At 40.3% G+C, this 21348-nt stretch overlaps 1 protein-coding gene across 1 annotated transcript in view; it reads right to left on the bottom strand.

Annotated features, from left to right (window-relative positions):
• Positions 1–2248: 2248 nt before the first annotated feature.
• Positions 2249–21348, bottom strand: part of LOC126442678 (uncharacterized) — a 161075-nt gene continuing 141975 nt past the window's right edge. The window contains exon 6 of the mRNA XM_050090730.1: positions 2249–2402. Coding sequence (XP_049946687.1) covers positions 2380–2402 — 23 coding nt within the window. The 3' untranslated portion in view covers positions 2249–2379. The remainder of the gene's footprint in view (positions 2403–21348) is intronic.

Here is a 21348-nt window from a genome sequence, read left to right as displayed (position 1 = left end):
GTCGGCGGAAGGTGCACGTGCCCGTCGACCTGGGACCGGACCGCAGCGACGCACGGATGCACGCCAAGACCGTAGGATCCTACGCAGTGCCGTAGGGGACCGCACCGCCACTTCCCAGCAAATTAGGGACACTGTTGCTCCTGGGGTATCGGCGAGGACCATTCGCAACCGTCTCCATGAAGCTGGGCTACGGTCCCGCACACCGTTAGGCCGTCTTCCGCTCACGCCCCAACATCGTGCAGCCCGCCTCCAGTGGTGTGGCGACAGGCGTGAATGGAGGGACAAATGGAGACGTGTCGTCTTCAGCGATGAGAGTCGCTTCTGCCTTGGTGCCAATGATGGTCGTATGCGTGTTTGGCGCCGTGCAGGTGAGCGCCACAATCAGGACTGCATACGACTGAGGCACACAGGGCCAACACCCGGCATCATGGTGTGGGGAGCGATCTCCTACACTGGCCATACACCACTGGTGATCGTCGAGGGGACACTGAATAGTGCACGGTACATCCAAACCGTCATCGAACCCATCGTTCTACCATTCCTAGACCGGCAAGGGAACTTGCTGTTCCAACAGGACAATGCACGTCCGCATGTATCCCGTGCCACCCAACGTGCTCTAGAAGGTGTAAGTCAACTACCCTGGCCAGCAAGATCACCGGATCTGTCCCCCATTGAGCATGTTGGGGACTGGATAAAGCGTCGTCTCACGCGGTCTGCATGTCCAGCACGAACGCTGGTCCAACTGAGGCGCCAGGTGGAAATGGCATGGCAAGCCGTTCCACAGGACTAATTCCAGCATCTCTACGATCGTCTCCATGGGAGAATAGCAGCCTGCATTGCTGCGAGAGGTGGATATACACTGTACTAGTGCCGACATTGTGCATGCTCTGTTGCCTGTGTCTATGTGCCTGTGGTTCTGTCAGTGTGATCATGTGATGTATCTGACCCCAGGAATGTGTCAATAAAGTTTCCCCTTCCTGGGACAATGAATTCACGGTGTTCTTATTTCAATTTCCAGGAGTGTATGTAAGCAAATCTAGAGGAAATAAGGAATAAACTCCAGTAATCATCAGTCGAGACAGATCGAAAGACTAATAAAAAGTAATTAAGCTCAGGAATCGATATCCACCGCGATGTGATTTCGGAATACCGATACACGGAATGTACACCATGTGATCAAAAGTATCCGGACACCTGGCTGAAAATGACTGAAAAATTCGTGGCGCCCTCCGTCAGTAATGCTGGAATTCGATATGGTGTTGGTCCACCCTTAGCCTTGCTGACAGATTCCACTCTTGCGGGCATATGTTCAATGAGGTGCTGGAAGGTTTCTTGGGGAATTCTTCATGGAGTGCTACTCTGAAGTATCGATGTCGGTCGGTGAGGCTTGGCGTGAAGTCGGCGTCCCAAAACATCGCAAAGGTTTTTCTTTAGGATTCAGTTCTGGACTCCATGCAGGCCAGTCCATTACAGGGGCGTTATTGTCGTGTAAACACTCCACCACAGGCCGTGCATTATGAACAGGTGCTCGATCGTATTGATAAATGCAATCGCCATTCCCGAATTGGTCTTCAACAATGGGAAGCAAGAAGCTGCTTAAAATATCAATGTAGGCCTGTGATGTGATAGTGCCACGCAAAACAACAAGGGGTGCATGCCCCCTCCATGAAAAACACGACCACACCATAACAGTACCACCTCCGAATTTTATGTTGGCACTACACACCCTGGCAGATTACGTTCACCAGACATTCGGCATGCCCACACCCTGCCATACGATCGCCACATTGTGTACCGTGATTCGTCACTCCACACAACGTTTTTCCACTGTTTAATCGTTCAATGTTTGCTCCTTACACGCTCACATGACCACATGCGAAGTCCGTGAGTTCCGTGGAGCTCCCCATTCTGCTCTCTCACGATATTTAATGACTACTGAGGTCGCTGATACGGAGTACTTGGCAGTAGGTGGCAGTACAATGCACCGAATATGAAAAACATATGTTTTTGGTGGTGTCTGGATACTGTTGATCACATAGTATATCGTCCAATATTTGAAAAAAAGTAAACTTGAATATCTGTCAGAATCTTTTTCAATGCGTATATACACCTTCTTAAATACACTGTCAACTGCATGATGTGCATACCAATTATATTAAATTTTACAGTTCTTTCTGGTATATGGAATCGATACGACATTTCAAGGACTGCCAATTGAAACATCGTGGCTTGTGAGATTGGAGCAGCATTTAAAACAATGAAGACTATTAACCTTTATTTATTAAAAAGTAAATACACTGTACTTCCTTACTTCAGCTGTACATAAGATGCTATGCTAGGCCACTATCCGTGCACAACCATTGCTGAAGTACGTGTTGATCAGCCACGGCCCCATGCTGAACCTGTTAACAACGTAAGCATAAGTGTTTACAATGACGAATACATAGTAACATTTCCCCTTAATAAAACAACAGGTATTGGAATGGATTTTAAAAGCCGAAACTGAAACTACTACTGTGAAGTTCGAGCACATATGTATTTACTATCAATGAAGTTCTATACCACAGAATTAAACGACTTTATTTGGAAAAGTTTACCTACGAGGCTCCGTGGTGCGACATTGAGCTCGCATACGTGATCACAGCCTTTTGAATCCCCACTATGGCATCCAGATTCAGTTTTTCACCGGTTTTTCTGAATCTCTTAGGGAAACTGCAGGCATGTTTCCCTCGAAAAGGACACAGCCGATTTCCTACCACTTGTTTTTTTTTTTTTTTAATGAACATTCTTCTGACTGGCTTGATGCGGCCCGCCACGAATTCTTCTCCTGTGCCAACCTCTTCATCTCAGCGTAGCACATGCCACGCATGTGCTCAACTGCTTGCTGGAAGTATTCCAGTCTCTCTAGTCTCCTCTAGTCTCCTCTAGTACCATGGAAGCCATTTACTTATCTCTTAACAGATGTCCTATCATCTTGTCTCTTCTTCCTGTCAGTGTTTCCCACATATTCCTTTCGCCTCCGATTCTGTGCAGCATCTCCACCTAATTTTCAACAATCGTCTGTAGCGCCACATTTAAAATACTTCGATTCTGTTCTGTTCCAGTTTTCCCACAGTCCAAGTTTCACTTTCATACAACGCTGTGGTCCAAACGTACATTCTCAGAAATTTCCACCTCAAATTGAGCGCTATTTTGGATACTAGTAGATTTCTCTTGGTCGGAAAAGTCCTTTTTGCCTGTGCTTGTCTGCTTTTGATGTCCTCCTTGCTCCATCCGTTATTGGTTACTTTACTGTCTAGGTACCAGAATTCATTTACTTCGTCACCATTAATCCTGATGTTAAGTTTCTCGCTGTTTTCATTTCTGCCACTTATCGTTACTTTCGTCTGTCTTCGATTTACTCTCAATCCACATTCTGTACTCATTAGACTGTTCATTCCATTCAGCATACATTGCAACCCTTCTTCACTTTAACTCTGGATACCAATCTCATTCTATCATTGATATCCTTTCAACTAGAATATTAACCCCCTCCCCCCCCCCCCCACGAACCTCTCTTTTATTTCAATCAGTACTTCTTGTTTATGCAGTTTAAACAGTAGGGGTGATAGATAACATCCTTGTCTTCCACCCCCTTTAATAGAAGCACTTCGTTCTTGGTAGTCCACTCTCATTATTCCCTCCTGGCTCTTTCATATATTGTACATTACCCGTCTCTCCCTACAGCTTAACCCCATTTTTCTCAGAATTTCGAACATCTTGCACCACTTTACATTGTCAAATGCTATTTCCAGCTCTACAAATCCTATGAAAGTGCCATGATTTTTCTTTAGTCTTGCTTCCATTGTCAACCGCAACGTGAGAATTGCCTCTCTGGGGCCTTTGTAAGGTGTCCGCATTTTTCGGACCTTACATAAGCTTCATACGTATGAGACAGAATAAAATCCCCAGAAAATATCTCTGTATTGTCAACAGGAAGTAATTTGGCAATCTCGTGTACTGAATAACAAAACAATGTCTACCCTTATAACGACAGCGGCATGCCCAAATGAGATAAAGTGAACGGAGTTTGGAGAGCAGTGCAAGTGGCTAATGGCATTGGGAAACCCAAATAACATTAACAAAAGAAGGCCCAACTGCAGTGCAGAAAGAAATAAGGCGAGTACAATATAGTACTTTTTAGAATAAACACAGCCGAGACTGTGGGTAAATTGTGATACTACATTAACGATGATAGCAGCGACCCACGCAAGAAAAATAAGAATTCACATATAACGAGGAAGCAGTTGGCCGAAGCGATACTGTGTGACGTAGTAGAACCGAGGTGGGGAGAGTAACGTCATATAAAAGAATTTTGAGAATTAAGTTAACACACAGAGAGCTCTGGTCTCGTGATGGGATACTCACATGTGTGTGGTAAAAGTAGCGAAGACGTTGAGACTCAAACTTTACATTTGCAAAGTGAGGGCGGTAAGTTGCACGTATCGTGGCGACAAATGGAAATTGGTAGTTCATATTCCTGTGGGAATTTGTGGGGGCTGAGATTTGTGCATGTCGCTCCATCCCATAGCGAGTGTGGAATTGCTATTAATTTCGACTAGGGAACATTTAACATTGTACGGAATGGAGGGAAGTTAAGACTGATTTAATTCAGTCAAAGCCAGAGTAGGGAATTAGCGTTTCAGATCCAGCACGGAGACAATGCCGCCACTGTTTCCGATCGGTAATGTACCAACACGCTTTAGGCGAGTTAAAATGTTGAGTCGATATTTGCTCACTCCAACCTGCATACGTTTCGAATATAGAAATTCAAGAGTACATGATAGTTTTGATTACTTCAAAAGATAAAGTTCATTCTCCACCAACTTAGCCCATTGCTCATGTACAGCAAGGTAGATGTAAATATCATTGATAAAGGTTTAATTGTTTCATTTGTTATAATATTTTCATATATAGAGATAAAGTTTTAATAATCACGTATTCAATGTCTACATGGTAATTGACTTGTTGGGAGTTGAAAGTAATTAAATATTTTTGTATTTACCATATGAACCTTTAAAGGTTTGATAAATTAAAATGTAGAATGAGAAAAGGAGAGGTTGTGTTATCATTTTAGGATAAATCTTATAACTTGTCATATATAGTAATTTGTGTATTCTTGTAACGTCACAGTGGCATTTTAATTAATTTTAGACAGGACCAAAATTTGAAGCTGTGTGGTGTGCCTTTTTGCCACCCTGGGCCTGAGATGACAGTTAAGATTGTGCCGGTACAATCCCCCGTTACTAGATGGACGTTTCTAGTAGGCAAGGACAGCTTTGTGGACATTCCCGGAAGCGCGCGCCGCGCCCACGCCAGATTTGCAGAGGTCGGTCTGCGCGGCCCGCAGCTGGGGACACTGTTTGGTTTTCTGCGCATTACGCGAGAACTATGAAGAGCAATGCGGCAGTGGATTGTGGTCTGCAATGTGCACCTTCTGAAAGATAGATGTTTATTTCAATTCACGAGATGCAAAAGTTATAGCAACCTCAAAATCGGTTAATATCACAAATACTGAAAGATTAATAAAAATAGTAAACAACAACTTACAGGGACGAGCGGCCACTCATTAAAAACGTTTCGTCATAGCGGATCGAGTGCCGTAGTCATACGTTAAGATTCATAAATAATTAAGCTCGTAAAGGGCAATAAACAAAGTTTGATGGGAAACTGTTTATAAAATCATCACCATCATCATCATTTAAGACTGATTACTTTCAGCGTTCAGTCTGGAGCATAGTCCCCCTTATAAAATTCCTCCATGATCCCCTATTCAGTGCTAACATTGGTGCCTCTTCTGATGTTAAACCTATTACTTCAAAATCATTCTTAACCGAATCCAGGTACCTTCCCCTCGGTCTGCCCCGACTCCTCCTACCCTCTACTGCAGAACCCATAAGTCTCTTGCGTAACCTTGCGTCTCCCATGCGTGTAACATGACCCCATCATCTAAGCCTGTTCGCCCTGACTGCTACATCTATAGAGTTCATTCCCAGTTTTTCTTTGATTACCTCATTGTGGATACCCTCCTGCCATTGTTCCCATCTACTAGTACCTGCAATCATCCTAGCTACTTTCATATCCGTAACCTCAACCTTATTGATAAGGTAACCTGAATCCACCCAGCTTTCGCTCCGATACAACAAAGTTGATCGAACGATTGAACGGTGCACAGATATCTTAGTCCTGGTACTGACTTCCTTCTTGCAGAAGAGAGTAGATCGTAGCTGAGCGCTCACTGCATTAGCTTTGCTACACCTCGCTTCCAGTTCTTTCACTATGTTGCCATCACTGATTATAAAATTCAATAGAAAATTCATGACGTAAAGAACATCACTATATAATATTTTGGGTGGCATCACACGTATTTTAAACTAGTTAAGTTATACTATACACTTAACTTGCAATAGTTATCATTGTTTGCAAATTATTATTAACATTTATCGCCCATAATTAATTAATTATTATAGATATGAAGATCTACATCTACATCTACATCTACATCTATACTCCGCAAGCCACCTGACGGTGTGTGGCGGAGGGTACTTTGAGTACCTCTATCGGTTCTCCCTTCTATTCCAGTCTCGTATTATTCGTGGAAAGAAGGATTGTCGGTATGCCTCTGTGTGGGCTCTAATCTCTCTGATTTTATCCTCATGGTCTCTTCGCGAGATATACGTAGGAGGGAGCAATATACTGCTTGAGTCTTCGGTGAAGGTATGTTCTCGAAACTTTGACAAAAGCCCGTACCGAGATACTGAGCGTCTGTCCTGCAGAGTCTTCCACTGGAGTTTATCTATCATCTCCGTAACGCTTTCGCGATTACTAAATGATCCTGTAACGAAGCGCGCTGCTCTCCGTTGGATCTTCTCTATATCTTCTATCAACCCTATCTGGTACGGATCCCACACTGCTGAGCAGTATTCAAGCACTGGGCGAACAGGCGTACTGTAACCTACTTCCTTTGTTTTCGGATTGCATTTCCTTAGGATTCTTCCAATGAATCTCAGTCTGGCATCTGCTTTACTGACGATCAACTTTATATGATCATTCCATTTTGAATCACTCCAAATGTGTACTCCCAGATAATTTATGGTATTAACTGCTTCCAGTCGCTGACCTGCTATTTTGTAGCTAAATGATAAGGGATGTATCTTTCTGTGTATTCGCAGCACATTACATTTGTCTACACTGAGATTCTATTGCCATTCCCTGAACCATGCGTCAATTCGCTGCAGATCCTCCTGCATTTCAGTACAATTTTGCATTGTTACAACCGCTCAATACACCACAGCATCATCTGCAAAAAGCCTCAGTGAACTTCCGATGTCATCCACCAGGTCATTTATGTATATTGTGAATAGCAACGGTCCTATGACACTCCCCTGCGGCACACCTGAAATCACTCTAACTTCGGAAGACTTCTCTCCATTGAGAATGACATGCTGCGTCCTGTTATCTAGGAACTCCTCAATCCAATCACACAATTGGTCTGATAGTCCATATGCTCTTACTTTGTTCATTAAACGACTATGGGGAACTGTATCGAACGCCATGCGGAAGTCAAGAAACACGGCATCTACCTCGGAACCCGTGTCTATGGCCCTCTGAGTCTCGTGGACGAATAGCGCGAGCTGGGTTTCATTCGACCGTCTTTTTCGAAACCCATGCTGATTCCTACAGAGTAGATTTCTAGTCTCCATAAAACTCGTTATACTCGCACATAATACGTGTTCCAAAATTCTACAACTGATCGACGTTAGAGATATAGGTCTATAGTTCTGCACATCTGTTCGACGTCCCTTCTTGAAAACGGGGATGACCTGTGCCCTTTTCCAATCCTTTGGAACGCTACGCTCTTCTAGAGACCTAGATTTTGAGCATCGCAATGCGTAGATCGCTATTGATTACGCCTAAAAACGGTGCCACACGCAGTCCTATGTTAAAACTTCGCAGCACAGATGTCAACACACAAATTTGCGCGAAGTGGCGAAAATTTGCAAAAACTGAAACTTGATTTACGGGCGATAGAATAATCCTAGAAATTAATGTAACATAGTAGATTAGACGTGCCTTTTAGCGCGGTTCCGAAGGTGTACTTATTTCTGTCGAGGGACGTATGTATCAAAATTTGTAACCTTGACTGGTGATATTGGTACTTGCATTACCAGGGGTGTTGACGTCCGAGCTAATATAATCTTGGCCAGAGTTCAGTCGTTGTGTAGCCGCCCTTTTTCTGTTTTCGCTTTTTCGTCTACTACGTGAAAGTCTGATTTCGTTTTTTACACATTGGCTGTCATTGAAGGGTTTTACTTTTATTTAATATTGTCCTAGCTAAGTATCAATTTCACCACTTTTAAAACCCAATGTTAAACGTGGGTCACTACACGTATAGTCTTCCCAACTCTGACAGAAAATCTTTAGTAGCTGTACTACCAATGCTTACAGACGACGATACTTTAACATTTCGTTCAATTGTTTTAGTTATGAATCGCTAGTTTGTTCTTGGCGTAGATCACGTAACCTTCACGTTTGTTAATCTAACTTAAATTAATCTTCATGACTTTTATTATGTTTCAAATTAACAACGTCAGTTTATTGACAAGAATTATTAATAAATAGGTTAACTCATACGATCTCATTCAAACAAGTTCTTTAATTAGATGTCTAAGTAGGATTCCCACTAGCATCAGAGATGTTAGATAATATCCTGTCATTTTCGGTAAATCTATTTAATATCCGCAAACTGTCATTAACTATGATCACTAGTCGCGTGAAGTTAAAGTTTCCCATCATCACAGCTCAAAGTCCGAATCCGGTTATAATTTTCCATTCAGTAAAGCGATTAAATATTCACACGAATTGACATTAAAGCCAAAGAAATTGCTATTCACCTTCCCATTTATCTAATCTGATAAAAGTCCAAATTAAAGTCTTGAATTGACAATCCTCAAAAACAATCTCGTCACGATCTATTCTTGATCCCCGTTTTGCCGGCCGAGGTGGTCTCGCGGTTCTAGGCGCTCAGTCTGGAACCGCGCGACTGCTGCGGTCGCAGGTTCGAATCCTGCCTCGGGCATGGATGTGTGTGATGTCCTTAGGTTAGTTAGGTTTAAGTAGTTCTAAGTTCTAGGGGACTGATGACCTAAGATGTTAAGTCCCATAGTGCTCAGAGCCATTTGAACCGTTTTGATCCCCGTTCAATAAAGTCCCAATTGTTGTTCTCTGAAGCTGTACGTCCTAAATATCTTCCGAACTAGAACAGACTAGAGACTGGAGTATCGTAATTACAACGTATGGCTATTTATACGTTAATAAATACTGTCTTTGGTGTCCCAGGCCTACGTTCTATGACTATAATATTGATTTTCTTACGTATTGGAATAACTAATATTTTAATATTTTCTGTTTCTCCCCCTTCCCATGTTTCTAAAATTTATAATTTAATTTTCCTTTTCTTTTCTTTTGCTTTCTATGCTAGATATTTCCCTCTATTTGTTTTATATTTGTTTTTCGTAACTACTACTTGTGAAGGGACTTGGGTCATTTTGTGAATTGATATTTTAAGGACGTGGGAGCTAATTTGGGAGATATTTTTGTTTTTTCAACACCGATAGGCGCTGTAGGTGTTACAGTTGGTCAGTCGTTCTGGAGGGTGGGTGGCGAGCAAGCCCCACTTGAGGGTGGCCCATGTGGTCGTTTGAGAATCCTTTTTCGCGCAGATTTTTTTCGACAAAGAGTATTGTTTAATAGTGCAAGTGCTCAGGCATATATTTGGTGAACTTGAAGTGCTACGATTATTTGTGTGAGTGCGATTTACGAGGTATACACCGCCGTAAGTGAACATGTGGCGAACTGTGATTTCGCGCCAAAACTGTTAGAACAAAGACGACAGTGGGACTTGTGGTTCTGTTAGAATTGACTGAATAACCTGCGATTACAGCAGCCCACATTACTGCTATTGGGGGCTCGGAGTCAAATTATTATTAAAGAATAGCAGTAAACCGTCTCACCAGTGCTAATTTCATTGTGTGAAAGAAAAGGACAACGCCAATAAGTAGTGATTGAACTGTGTCGTGAAAAACTGATTTTTGTATAATAGTCGCCCAATTCTCGTTCCCTAGCATAAACTGTACTTATATCTGAGTGAATAATTAATTCAAAATCTATAACAAATGCGCGGGTGTGGAAGTGTACTAATGCACCAAGTGTAGAAATCATCCCCGTGAGAGCCAAAATTTGCAATAACATTTTTAACCAACATTTGTATATGAAGCATTTCGTGGGAAAACGCTGAAACCGCACTTCTTTATTATTTTACCTCCACATCGCAAGATACACTATCCATTGGCGTGTAAAATACGTTATCCACTTGCATAAAACTGTAAGAGATTTCAGCCACTTTACAAATGGCTTACTCTGCCAGGATACTGAATAAACAGCATTCAGCTGAGATATAAAATACAGGATTTTGAATTAACAGCATTCTGATGGTTTATCGAGGATAAACAAAAAGCTAACTCAAAATGGAGAAAAATAGTTTTCATTTAAATGTGACTCAAATGTGTAGTAGTAAAAAAGTTAAGTAAATAAGTGTAGATAGATGTGTATTTGTGTATGTTTTAATTGCTGGAGCAATACATTGTTGTATTCGGTTGTGTTGAGTTCTGTCTCAAAACCAGCAAGAAAAAAGGCTAAAGGAAAGACGAGGGAACATATTGAATATAGGACTGTGTGAATCATATTTTGGGGTAGAGTCAAGTCGTATAATCAGATGTTAACGCGTGGTCAGGTTCGAAAAACCCACCAACAGCAACGCTAAGAGGAACGATCAAAAATGACAGAAAACAGTAGGTCAAGGTAGAGAGAAGTCATGGCAGACCTTGATACGATCGAGTTGGACACGCAACAGCCAGATCAGCGAGAAAAACACGAAACAGAGGACGCAGTAATACCGAATGAGACTGAAAATGTAACACATGGTGTTCAATATGGTCAAAGAAATGGACAAGAGGACAGCATTACACATTATTCAGATGCAGAATCCGTTGACAGTAATTTACAGTTTGTAGAACCGAACGTGAAGATATTGAATCAGAAAGGTTTGCAACCACATGGAAGAACGAGTGTTAGTGCACCTACACTGTGTTCAGAAGAGAAGGAAACGGTTCACGAAAAACGAAAGAGGGAATGGTTACATCAAATGGCAACGGGCGAAAATGATGCAGGAGTGGAAAACGCCAACATATATAGTATGTTGCAGCGGTTATTACAACAATCTCAGGAATCAGACAATCGTTGGTTACAATAATCTAAAGAATCCGAAAATCGTTTAGAAGGGCGCATAACCCAAGGACAAAAAGAATTATCAGGGCGTTTAGAAGGGGGCATAACTCAAGGCAAAAAGAGTTAGAAGGGCGCAAAGCACTGAGGCTGAGAGAAACTAACAAATAAATAGAAAAAAACCAGTGATAATATTCAAGGTCATTTAGACCGAATCGGAACTGAAGCCCAAGAAGCACAAATTACGCTTCAAACGCTTGTTACAGGGCAGACACAAATGAGAACAGACATTGACACTGTCCCAGTAGACATGAATATGTTACATGAAGATACACAACAAAGTGTCAAAAAACTTTGCCATCAGAGCGTCGACGAAAGCGGCTCATATCATTGCTAAAACGATGTCTCACAAAACAACAACGAAAGCTGCATTTAGGAAATTCGATGCTCGTATTTTAAAGATACAAGAGAAAAACGTACATCAATTTCAACGGCCCAGAAAGGAAGTTTTGCATTCAAAAGAAAGTCGAGGAGACGCGGAAAGCGTTAGTGGGGAGTCGAAAACGACGACAGAATCTTCCTTAATGTTGGTAGATAATACTGTGAAGACGGCAAATTCAACAGCCGCCGATAATACGACAGAACGAGAATGCGAATGTACAGGTGAAGTGACAGAAAGGCATATGTGAATGTCAGTCCGAAAACACAAACAGAGATCGGGAAATTAGTCCAAAACAACATATCCCAGAAGAATACGGTAACAGTAGGGAACAATGTGGTTTGCGACCACTTGCTGAAGAGAGAATAGCAGGTCAGTTGAGAATGAGGGTTGCAGCAAGGTTACGTACATCAAGCACAAAGCGCGACATACGCAGACCAAGCAATAGCGACACATTACGCAACACCACAACATGTAGGATGAATACCAATGGGTTGCAGTACAGTGTCTCACGAGCCATTATTGCTTACAAGACAAGATACAGAGCCAGTAGTGGGTGTTATGCACGCATATTGCGCAATGAAACCTGCAAGTGATTCTGCGGCACAATTATCACAGAATGAGCCCAATTACACATGTTTGCGTAAATTTTATGCAAACATAGAACCGAATTCGAGTTTTCAAAACACAGAAGGTATGATGTCACAGAGTGAAGCAAGAAATTTTGATGGTAACCACTTTCATACAGCGCGCAATAACCTGCACTATAAGGAAGGTACAAATAGTCTACATCCTCGCACATTTATTGATCAGTTCAAAGTAGGAATACCAGCACATTGGCCTGTGAAACATACACTAGATTTCATTTGTGCACACATGGAAGGAAGTATAGCCGAAATCATGCAGAAACAGTAGAAACTTGCAATTCGTATGATTCGTTTCCAGCAGCCTTTATAACTAGATGTTGGTCACCTGTGGCGCAAAAGAGAATAAAGTACGGCCTATTGCAAAATGTCTCATTTGAAAACTCGCAAGAGAGAACTGCGGTCTCTCTTTGAGAATATGGGGAAAAGAAATCAATGTTTAGACAGCCCATATAGCGATGGAGAATTGATACACATATGCAAAACTAAATTACCAATTAAATGTCAACAAGCACTGATAGGACGTGAGGGCGATAATTTTGAAACCTTTGAAGGTGTTTTGCGAGAGGTTGAGTTCATGTATGAAAATGACGCTCCAAGACGTCGTGAGTCAGGACAGAATAACTTTTAAAGGACAAGCAATAAAGAGACTAGTAATGGTAACAAGGGTAGATCGGTAATGGGATTGAATTCCAGACGAAATGGAAATACTTAAATAAGTAGGAGTAGTGGAAATACGGGACCACAACGTAATGGGTATGGTTGTAATAATAATAATAATAATTGGAACAGGACGTATATGGACGAGAATAGGAATGGCAATTGGAGACTTCGGGAAAACCGACAGACTGATTTTAATCAGCGATCGCCAGGTCAATGGAGAGAAAGTAGATGTGGAGGTGGTGCAAGAACGCAACTACAGCCAAATACGTCAGGTAATTACAGGAGAAATGAACCACAGATGGAGGTTGAATTACGTCCACCAAACCCAGGGAAGCACGTAGAATGACAGACGTCAGGTATTGCAGGGGTTCAAGTAGATAATATACTTCTTGCAGAAAGGAGTAGCGAAGTAACAGCAGCGATAAACAGGTTAAAATGTGATGGACAGGAGTCGAAATTGGAAATAGGAATGAGAGAAGGATCATCAAAAGCATCAGGACCGACACTTCAGTGCTGAGACAAGATAGATTGGACAGATATGGACAAAGAGGACGAACTCCTAGCTTTACCTAATCATGAACCAAGTAATATTGAGGAAGCATTAATGTATTTGGCGCAGATGTTTGATTCTGCACAGACGAAAGACGATTCTTCACAGGATAACACACATCCCAATGTAATTAGTCACAGTACAATTGATCAAGATGATAAGAAAAACCCACAAAATACAGCTAGTGTAGGTCAGAAATAAAAAAGGATTGTACGAACAAGTCCACCTAATCAAAAGCTTGATACGCTGCAAGATTTGTTAAAATCCATGCATAACACTTTGGAAGAAAAACAGAAATAGTCGGAAGCGTTATGGATCCAGTGAATCGAACAGAACAGGGAAGAACAGGTAGATCATAGGCCATTGATAGAGCAAGTATATAGTCTAGGCCAAAAAACGAACCAAACAATGAAGTATCTGAAAGTCCGATACATCAGTCAGGGGTGCATAATTGTGGCACATATGAGGAAATAGTACGGCAATATTACTGAGAGTATGTAATCACCAAGCTAGATACAGAAAATAGCATCGCAATAAATAACGCCATAGCTGAAGATGTGAATTTGCAACCTTCAGTGGCAGATAACAAAGATGAAAACTAATTGTTGAATTAGGGTGTGAATACCAACAATCCTAATGTAGAATCTAAATGTGAGGTACAATAACATTTAAAAAATAGTTGTCATGTTTTAAAGTCCTAATTAAATACGATCACATGGATGTGTGATGAGGAGACAAAAGTTAAAAGAGAGAGCAAGGTGTCAATATGATGTTTTAAGATCTAGATTGGCTAAGGTAGAAGCTTATCTAAAAGGAGTGAGAATATAGTTACACAATTTGCAAAAGGAAAGTACTTCCCCCCAAACTACTGAACAAAAACACAAATACATCGATTAAACTATGGAGTAATTGAGGACATATTCATGGAGGAAGACAAAGAAGAGAGTATTTCGGAGATAAGTCCGATACTGTGTGTAATAGTAAAGGGTATTGGCGTCAACACAGTTATAGATAGTGGAAATGAGTTAATGACAATATCAGAGGAATTATTTAATAGTGACAATAATGACTATGACATATACAAAAAGAATGAAGATCCTGAAGTGATAAAAGTCGAACATAAATCGAAAGAAAAGAAATTGATTGACATTCCACAGCACTATTTGCTGAAGAATAGCGTGCCAATCTACAGGCACATTGGAAAATAATTTTACACTGATCATAAGGCAATTAGCCATGAGAATACTAACAAATAGATCTTGGGTAATATAGAACAAATAAAGATATGTTACAGGTTGCAGCAGAAATCCAGATGCCAACAAGAAGAACTACAAACAAGTAATGATTCAAAATTAAGCCCCATAATACTAATCAATTAAATTGGTGAAGTAGATCAGAAAAGATTAATAAAAGGAAAGTAATAGCATGACTAAGCAACAAACTAATCCACATATCACAATTCATACTTGTACATGAAATGAAGGAACCATAAAACCAAAATAAAATAATGTAAAGACATATAAATGATAAATTTTAGTAAAGTAACTATGAAAATCTTATTTAAATATCTGTCATTTAAATATTTATTGTGTTATTCATGTACATGTTCATTGATTCAAATCTATGTAAAAGTCTATATAATTAATCGATGTAAAGTTCATGTTGTATTATATATGTAATTAATTGGTGTTAACTTTATTGTAAAATTAAACTGTAATTAGCGGTCAAGAGGTGAAGAAGACGCAGAGCCACTTCATTACCAGCTTCTGGGTAAGGAAGGAGCAGCCAAGCTGATGTTAAAAACACACAGTCGATGGGAAGCTATGGATCTGAGTGAGAGTAAACGATTGCGCAACATGGTGTTAACAACAAACCAGTGACCAAGGGAAAGAATTCACTGACTCATACCTTTCATTAAGATGCATAACGAGCCAGGTGGATGTTAAAGAATATGCTTCACCCCATTTGCCAAAAGGATTGGGGAAAGACAGCAATTAGGACACCTGGGGTGCACACGTGCAAAGACAGCAAGCAAACCCCATTAGCGACAACAATAACGACAAGAAACAAACTAAGCCCACATTATCATCACAAGCCACTGGGAAAAATAAACACACAATATTTCTCTTAATTATCTAATGGACAAGTGTATATCTGAAGGCAGATTTATCCCTTCTGTGATCTAGTCTAACTTAATATCTCATAAGAAACATAACTGGTAAACCTTTCAATTAATTTTCTCTGAACAAAAAATCCTATCCCTATGCCCGAGAAGCGCAAGTTCCAAGAAAGAAGACGTGAAAATAAACCAAGAAAGGAAGAGAAGAGAGGGTCCCAATATGACGGCAGAAGACAGAGGATTCCTTTTTTCCTGAAAACCAGTATGAGATTTCGCAAATCAACTACAAGTAATATTCAACAAACCTTAAAAATTAATTTATTCAACAAATAAAGGTGGTCAAACCTTCTAGCAGAGTGCATATGGGGGATTTCATACATCGACCTGTAACTATAGTCGAGGAGTTACACTCAACATTCTCGATGGCAACTACATGAAAGAGGGACAAGTAAACCTAAGTCATTACCTTATTACAGTGCCTTGGATGAATTGACTATGTAACAGCAGTTGTAATCGAACACTCAGAACTGTAGATGTCAATCTTCAGCAACAGCAGAGTCTATGATATCAATATCAGCGACCACTGATCAACACTAGAGTTGAGAAGAAACTCAGCCCAAAATTAAGTGAAGGAGTGATGAAAAAAGTGATGCATGTGGCAAAGTCATGGTAATATTCTAAAAGGAGGGAAAAAGACACTCATTCCAACAAAATAATTAAAATACCGGTAAATAAATTAAATCTGTACTGCTGCACAATTGTATTTTGTAATTAATTGTATTTTTGTAATTCCACTTGCAAATTGTAGGCCTAAATGTAATCGGAAAATGTACCCTATGTTTATATTATGTATTTCATGTGTAAAGTTCCTTTATTTAATCTAAATCATCATATTTTTTATTTTTGTATTTCATGTATGAAGTCTGTTCATTTAATTTAAACATGTCAAAAAATATTTGAGTATAGTAGAGATAGAAAACGTGTTTGCAAAGATAAATAAGAAAAAGAAATGTAAAGTTGGCACTGTGGAAAATCATTAATTATTTAAATATGGTAACAGTTTAAATAAAATAAGAGATATAAGTGTTGAGACTATAGATAACAGAAACAAAACATTTCCTTAACTTCAAATCCTCTACCATAATCAACATAATGAGTGTTTGATAACTATGGCATGCCTGGAATTATTATTAACAAAGGACAATAAAGGGTGAACAAAACATTTCGACATAATTTAATAGTAAGAATAACGAAATATTATAGGACCGAATTCAACAGAACTGTTATAAAAGATTGTCAAGTAAAACAGTAATTGTCTAGAAAAAATACCATGTAAAAGCCTGATTGTAAATTAAAATTTCAGGATATTAAGACAAGATCATCTAGAATAAGGTAGACCAGTAGCTGAACAATGAAAAATTAATTGAGCTTACGATTTTGCACTGCAATGACCAATGCCCCAACCATTGCTCGCAGCAGCACAAAATCAAGTCGGAAGGGATGGCATATGTGAGGAGTCCACATTTTTCGGACGTTACGTAAGCTTCATACGTACAATACAGAATAAAATCCCCAGAAAATAACTCTATATTGTCAACAGGAAGTAATTATGGCAATCTCATGTACTGAATAACAAAACAATGTCTACCCTTATAACGACAGGGGCATGTGTAAATCAGATAAAGTGAACGCATCTTGGAGACCAGTGCATGTGGCTAATGGCAAAGAGAAACCCCAATTAATATTAACAAAAGAAGGCCCAACTGCAATGCAAAAAGAAATAAGGTGAGCAGAATATAATACCTTTTAGAATAAATGCAGCCGTGACTGTGGGTAAATGGTGATACTACATCAACGAGGCTAGCAGTGACCCGAGCAAGAAAAGTAAGAATTCACACATAACGAGGAAGCAGTTGGCTGACGTGATACTGTGTGACGTAGAACCATGGTGGGGAGCGTAACATCATATAAAACAATTTTGAGAATTAACACACAGAGAGTGGCAGGTAAAATACATGCGTGTGGTAAAATTAGCGAAGATGTTGAGACTCAAAATTTACGTTTGCAAAGTGAGGGAGGTATGCTTCACGTATTGTGGCGACAAACGCAAAGCGGCAGTGCATATTCCTGCGGGAATTTGTGGGGGCTGAGATTTGTGCATGTCGCTCCATCCCTTTAGCGAGTGTGAAACTGCCATTAATTTCGACTAGGGAACATTTAACGTTGTACGGAGTGGAGGGAAGTTAAGACTGATTGAATTCAGTCAAGGCCAGAGTAGGGAATTAGCGTTTCAGATTCAGCATGGAGACAACGCTGCCACAGTTCCCAAATGGTAATGTTCCAACACGCTTTAGGCGAGATAAAATGTTGAGTCGACATTTGCTCACTCCAACCTGTATATGCTTTGAATATAGAAATTCAATAGTTAATTACTAACATACCCTCCATTGAGTACGTGAGAGTTTTGATTAGTTTAAAAGATAAAGTTCATTCTCCACCAACTTAGCCTACTGCTCAGCTACAATAACATAGATGTAATTATCATTGATAAAGGTTTAATTGTTTCATTTCTCATAAAATTTTCATATATAGAGATAAAGTTTTAATAATTACATATTCAATGTCTACATGGTAATTAATTTGTTGGGAGTTGCAAGTAATTAAACCTCCTTTGTATTTATGACGTGAACCTTGAAAGCTTTGATAAATTAAAATGTAGAATGAGAACGGGAGAGGTTGTCTTATCATTTTAGGATAAATCCCAAACTTGTTATGTATATTAATTTGTGTATTCTTGTAACATCATAGTGTCATTTTAATTAATTTGACACAGGACCAAAATTTATAGCTATGTGGTATGCCTGTTTACCACCCTGAGCTTGAGATGACAGTTATGATACATTATCCAATGGCACGTAAGCTACGTTATCCTCTTTCATAAAGACCTTAAGGCACATCAGCCAGCTTACACCTTTACATTTCCTAAAGCCACACTGATTGTCATCTACCTCATCCTCACTTTTCTTTTCCGTTCTTCTGTATATTATTCTTTACAACAGCGTAGATGCATTAGCTATTATGCTGATTGTGCGATAATTCCTGCGCTTGTCAGCTCTCGCATTCTTTGGAACTGTGTGGATGATATTTTCCCAAACTTTGAAACTGAGAAGTAACTGGCAAGGGGGAGGTGAGATTGAAAACGTGAGTAAATAAGCAACGAAATCTTAACAGTGTAGGAGCTCGTAGCATGGATTGTCAGCGATCTGAATGTGGTAGAGAAGCTGGAAAGCCGAAAACTACAAATGCAAGGAGTCAGTCTAGACATAGTGGGGTCAATGACGTGAGATGGAGACAGGAAAAGGTCTTCTGGTCAGGCGAATGAAGGGTAATATTAACAGTAGCATAAAATAGTATAGGCAGAGAGTGAGCTACTGTGAACAGCTCAATATTTTGTCTTCGATAAGGACAGACGCTGAGGCAATGAAAATTTGTGCCACAGCTGGGGCTTGAACCCACGTCTCATGCATGAGGTAAGGGCAGGATTTCTCCATTATGTACAAAGCTGGGGCTCTATTCCAATATCGGAGAGCCTCAGCAATACTCACGATTTAAGAAAGGGAAAATTAAGATGGGGAGAGTGTGTCAGGGAGGGCAATGAACTATGGTTAAAGTTGCAGTTGGAGTAGCCACAATTGAACAGTTGAAGTGAGAAACAGATCTGCACAATAAGCTGGAGATTTGGGTTCAAGTCCCAGCCTTAGCACCAATTTCAGATTCTGTTTTTATCAGTGGTAGGAGTTTCCCAACAGGATCGATACCCATTGAACATCAATTGGATCGATACCCAGTGAACATCACATGCAGAAGACGAAGAGATAGAAAGAGTAAATGAGAATACTAAATAGGTAATTCAGTGTATAAAGGCGTTCTAAATCTAATAATTAAGGGTGACTGAGAAACAAGAGGAGCTGTAGGAATGCAAGAGAGATTTACGGGAAAATGTTGGTTAAGTAATAGGAATGGGAGACCAGGATACTAATTGAATTCTAAAGCTTTGTGAAAGAAGCGGCGACACTTTCTGAACAAGTCACCCATCATTTTGCACGACAATGGGCGGACGCGTACAGCGCTAGCTGTGGTTGCTCTGTTTGGTCGATGGGACTGGGAAGTACTGTACCATCCACCATACTCCTCGGACTTAAGTCCTTGTGACTTTGATTTGGTTCCAAAGATGAAGGAACCACTTCGTGGCATTCGCTTCAGAACTATTCCAGAGATTCGACAGGCAGCAGACCGCTCCATTCGCACCATCAACAGAATAGACTCTGCTAACGGTATATTACGCCTTCCACATCGCTGGCAAGGGGTTCTACACAACGCTGGTGACTACTTTGAAGGGCAGAAACAGGGGCAAACATGTGACTCTTTTGTATCGGTTGAAAATAATTAGTTGACACTATTTTAGCTCCAACCCTCTTATAAAACTGTCATTATGATCTCTCCATTGGCGCCTAGTCCCCTGTTCGGATCTCTTGGAGGGGACTGACAAGGGGTAGGCCAGCCTAAGGAAAAAATAGGACCAATGAACGAGCGAGTAACATTCTACAAGCTGAGGAGAGGAATGTAAGAACTCTGAAGGTGAAAATATGAAAAGGCAGTTGCAAAAGCTCAATAGTAGATGTAGAGGGTGCCACATACGTGAAACGGAAAGAAGGTAAGGATTTATGGTTAGGCGAATATGTGGTAATATCAATAGCAGGAGAAAATGGTATAACAGGAGAAGGATTAGGTATAAATAAGAAAGTTGAAGAGGAATTGAGCTACTGTGAACAGTGATATGGTTGCTCTCATCTGTTTCGACTGTAAACCAATGTCGACAACGATAGTTTATACATATATACCGACGTCGGAATCGAAAAATGAGTACATAGGGGAAGTTAATTTTAAGGATATTGAACGAGTAATTCAGTATGTAAAGGGAGATTAAAATCTAATAAACGTGGGGGATTGGAATCTGGTTGTAGGGGAAGAAATACGAGAAAGGTTTACCGGAAAATATAGGATAAGTAGTAAGAATAAGAGAGGACACAAACTAATTGAGACCTCCAATAAATTTCAGATGGTGACAGTGAATACTCATTTCAACATTCAGAAGAGGAGGAGGTACACCTGGATATATGGGAATACTCCAGGTGCATTACATTGTGGTCGGACAGAGGTTCCCAAATCAGATATTGAATTGTAAGTCGTACCCAGGAGCATATATAGACTCATATCATAATGCAGTAACGATGAAGAGTCGACAGAGCTTTAGGAGAATCGTTTGGAAGAGTCTAAATGGAAGGAAGTGGGATACTGATGTACTCAGGAGTGATGGGACGCGTGTGGAGTTCGCTAAGGGTGCGGGTACTGCTATAAACAACATGACAATACGCAGTTCAGTTAAAGAGGAGTGGTCATCTCTAAAAATGGCAATCTCAGATGTTGCACAGACAGACATAGGTACAAGGAGGGTAGATACGATGAAATCTTGGATAAAAAAGGAAATAATTCAATTGGTGGACGACAGGAGGAAGTACAAAAAAGTTCATGGAAAGACAGGAATCCGTTC

This window comes from Schistocerca serialis, unplaced genomic scaffold (assembly GCF_023864345.2).
Source record: "Schistocerca serialis cubense isolate TAMUIC-IGC-003099 unplaced genomic scaffold, iqSchSeri2.2 HiC_scaffold_1400, whole genome shotgun sequence".
NCBI classification, from domain to species: Eukaryota; Metazoa; Arthropoda; class Insecta; order Orthoptera; family Acrididae; genus Schistocerca; species Schistocerca serialis.
Note: the sequence above shows the minus strand (reverse complement) of the source record. Positions and strands in the feature narration are given on the sequence as shown.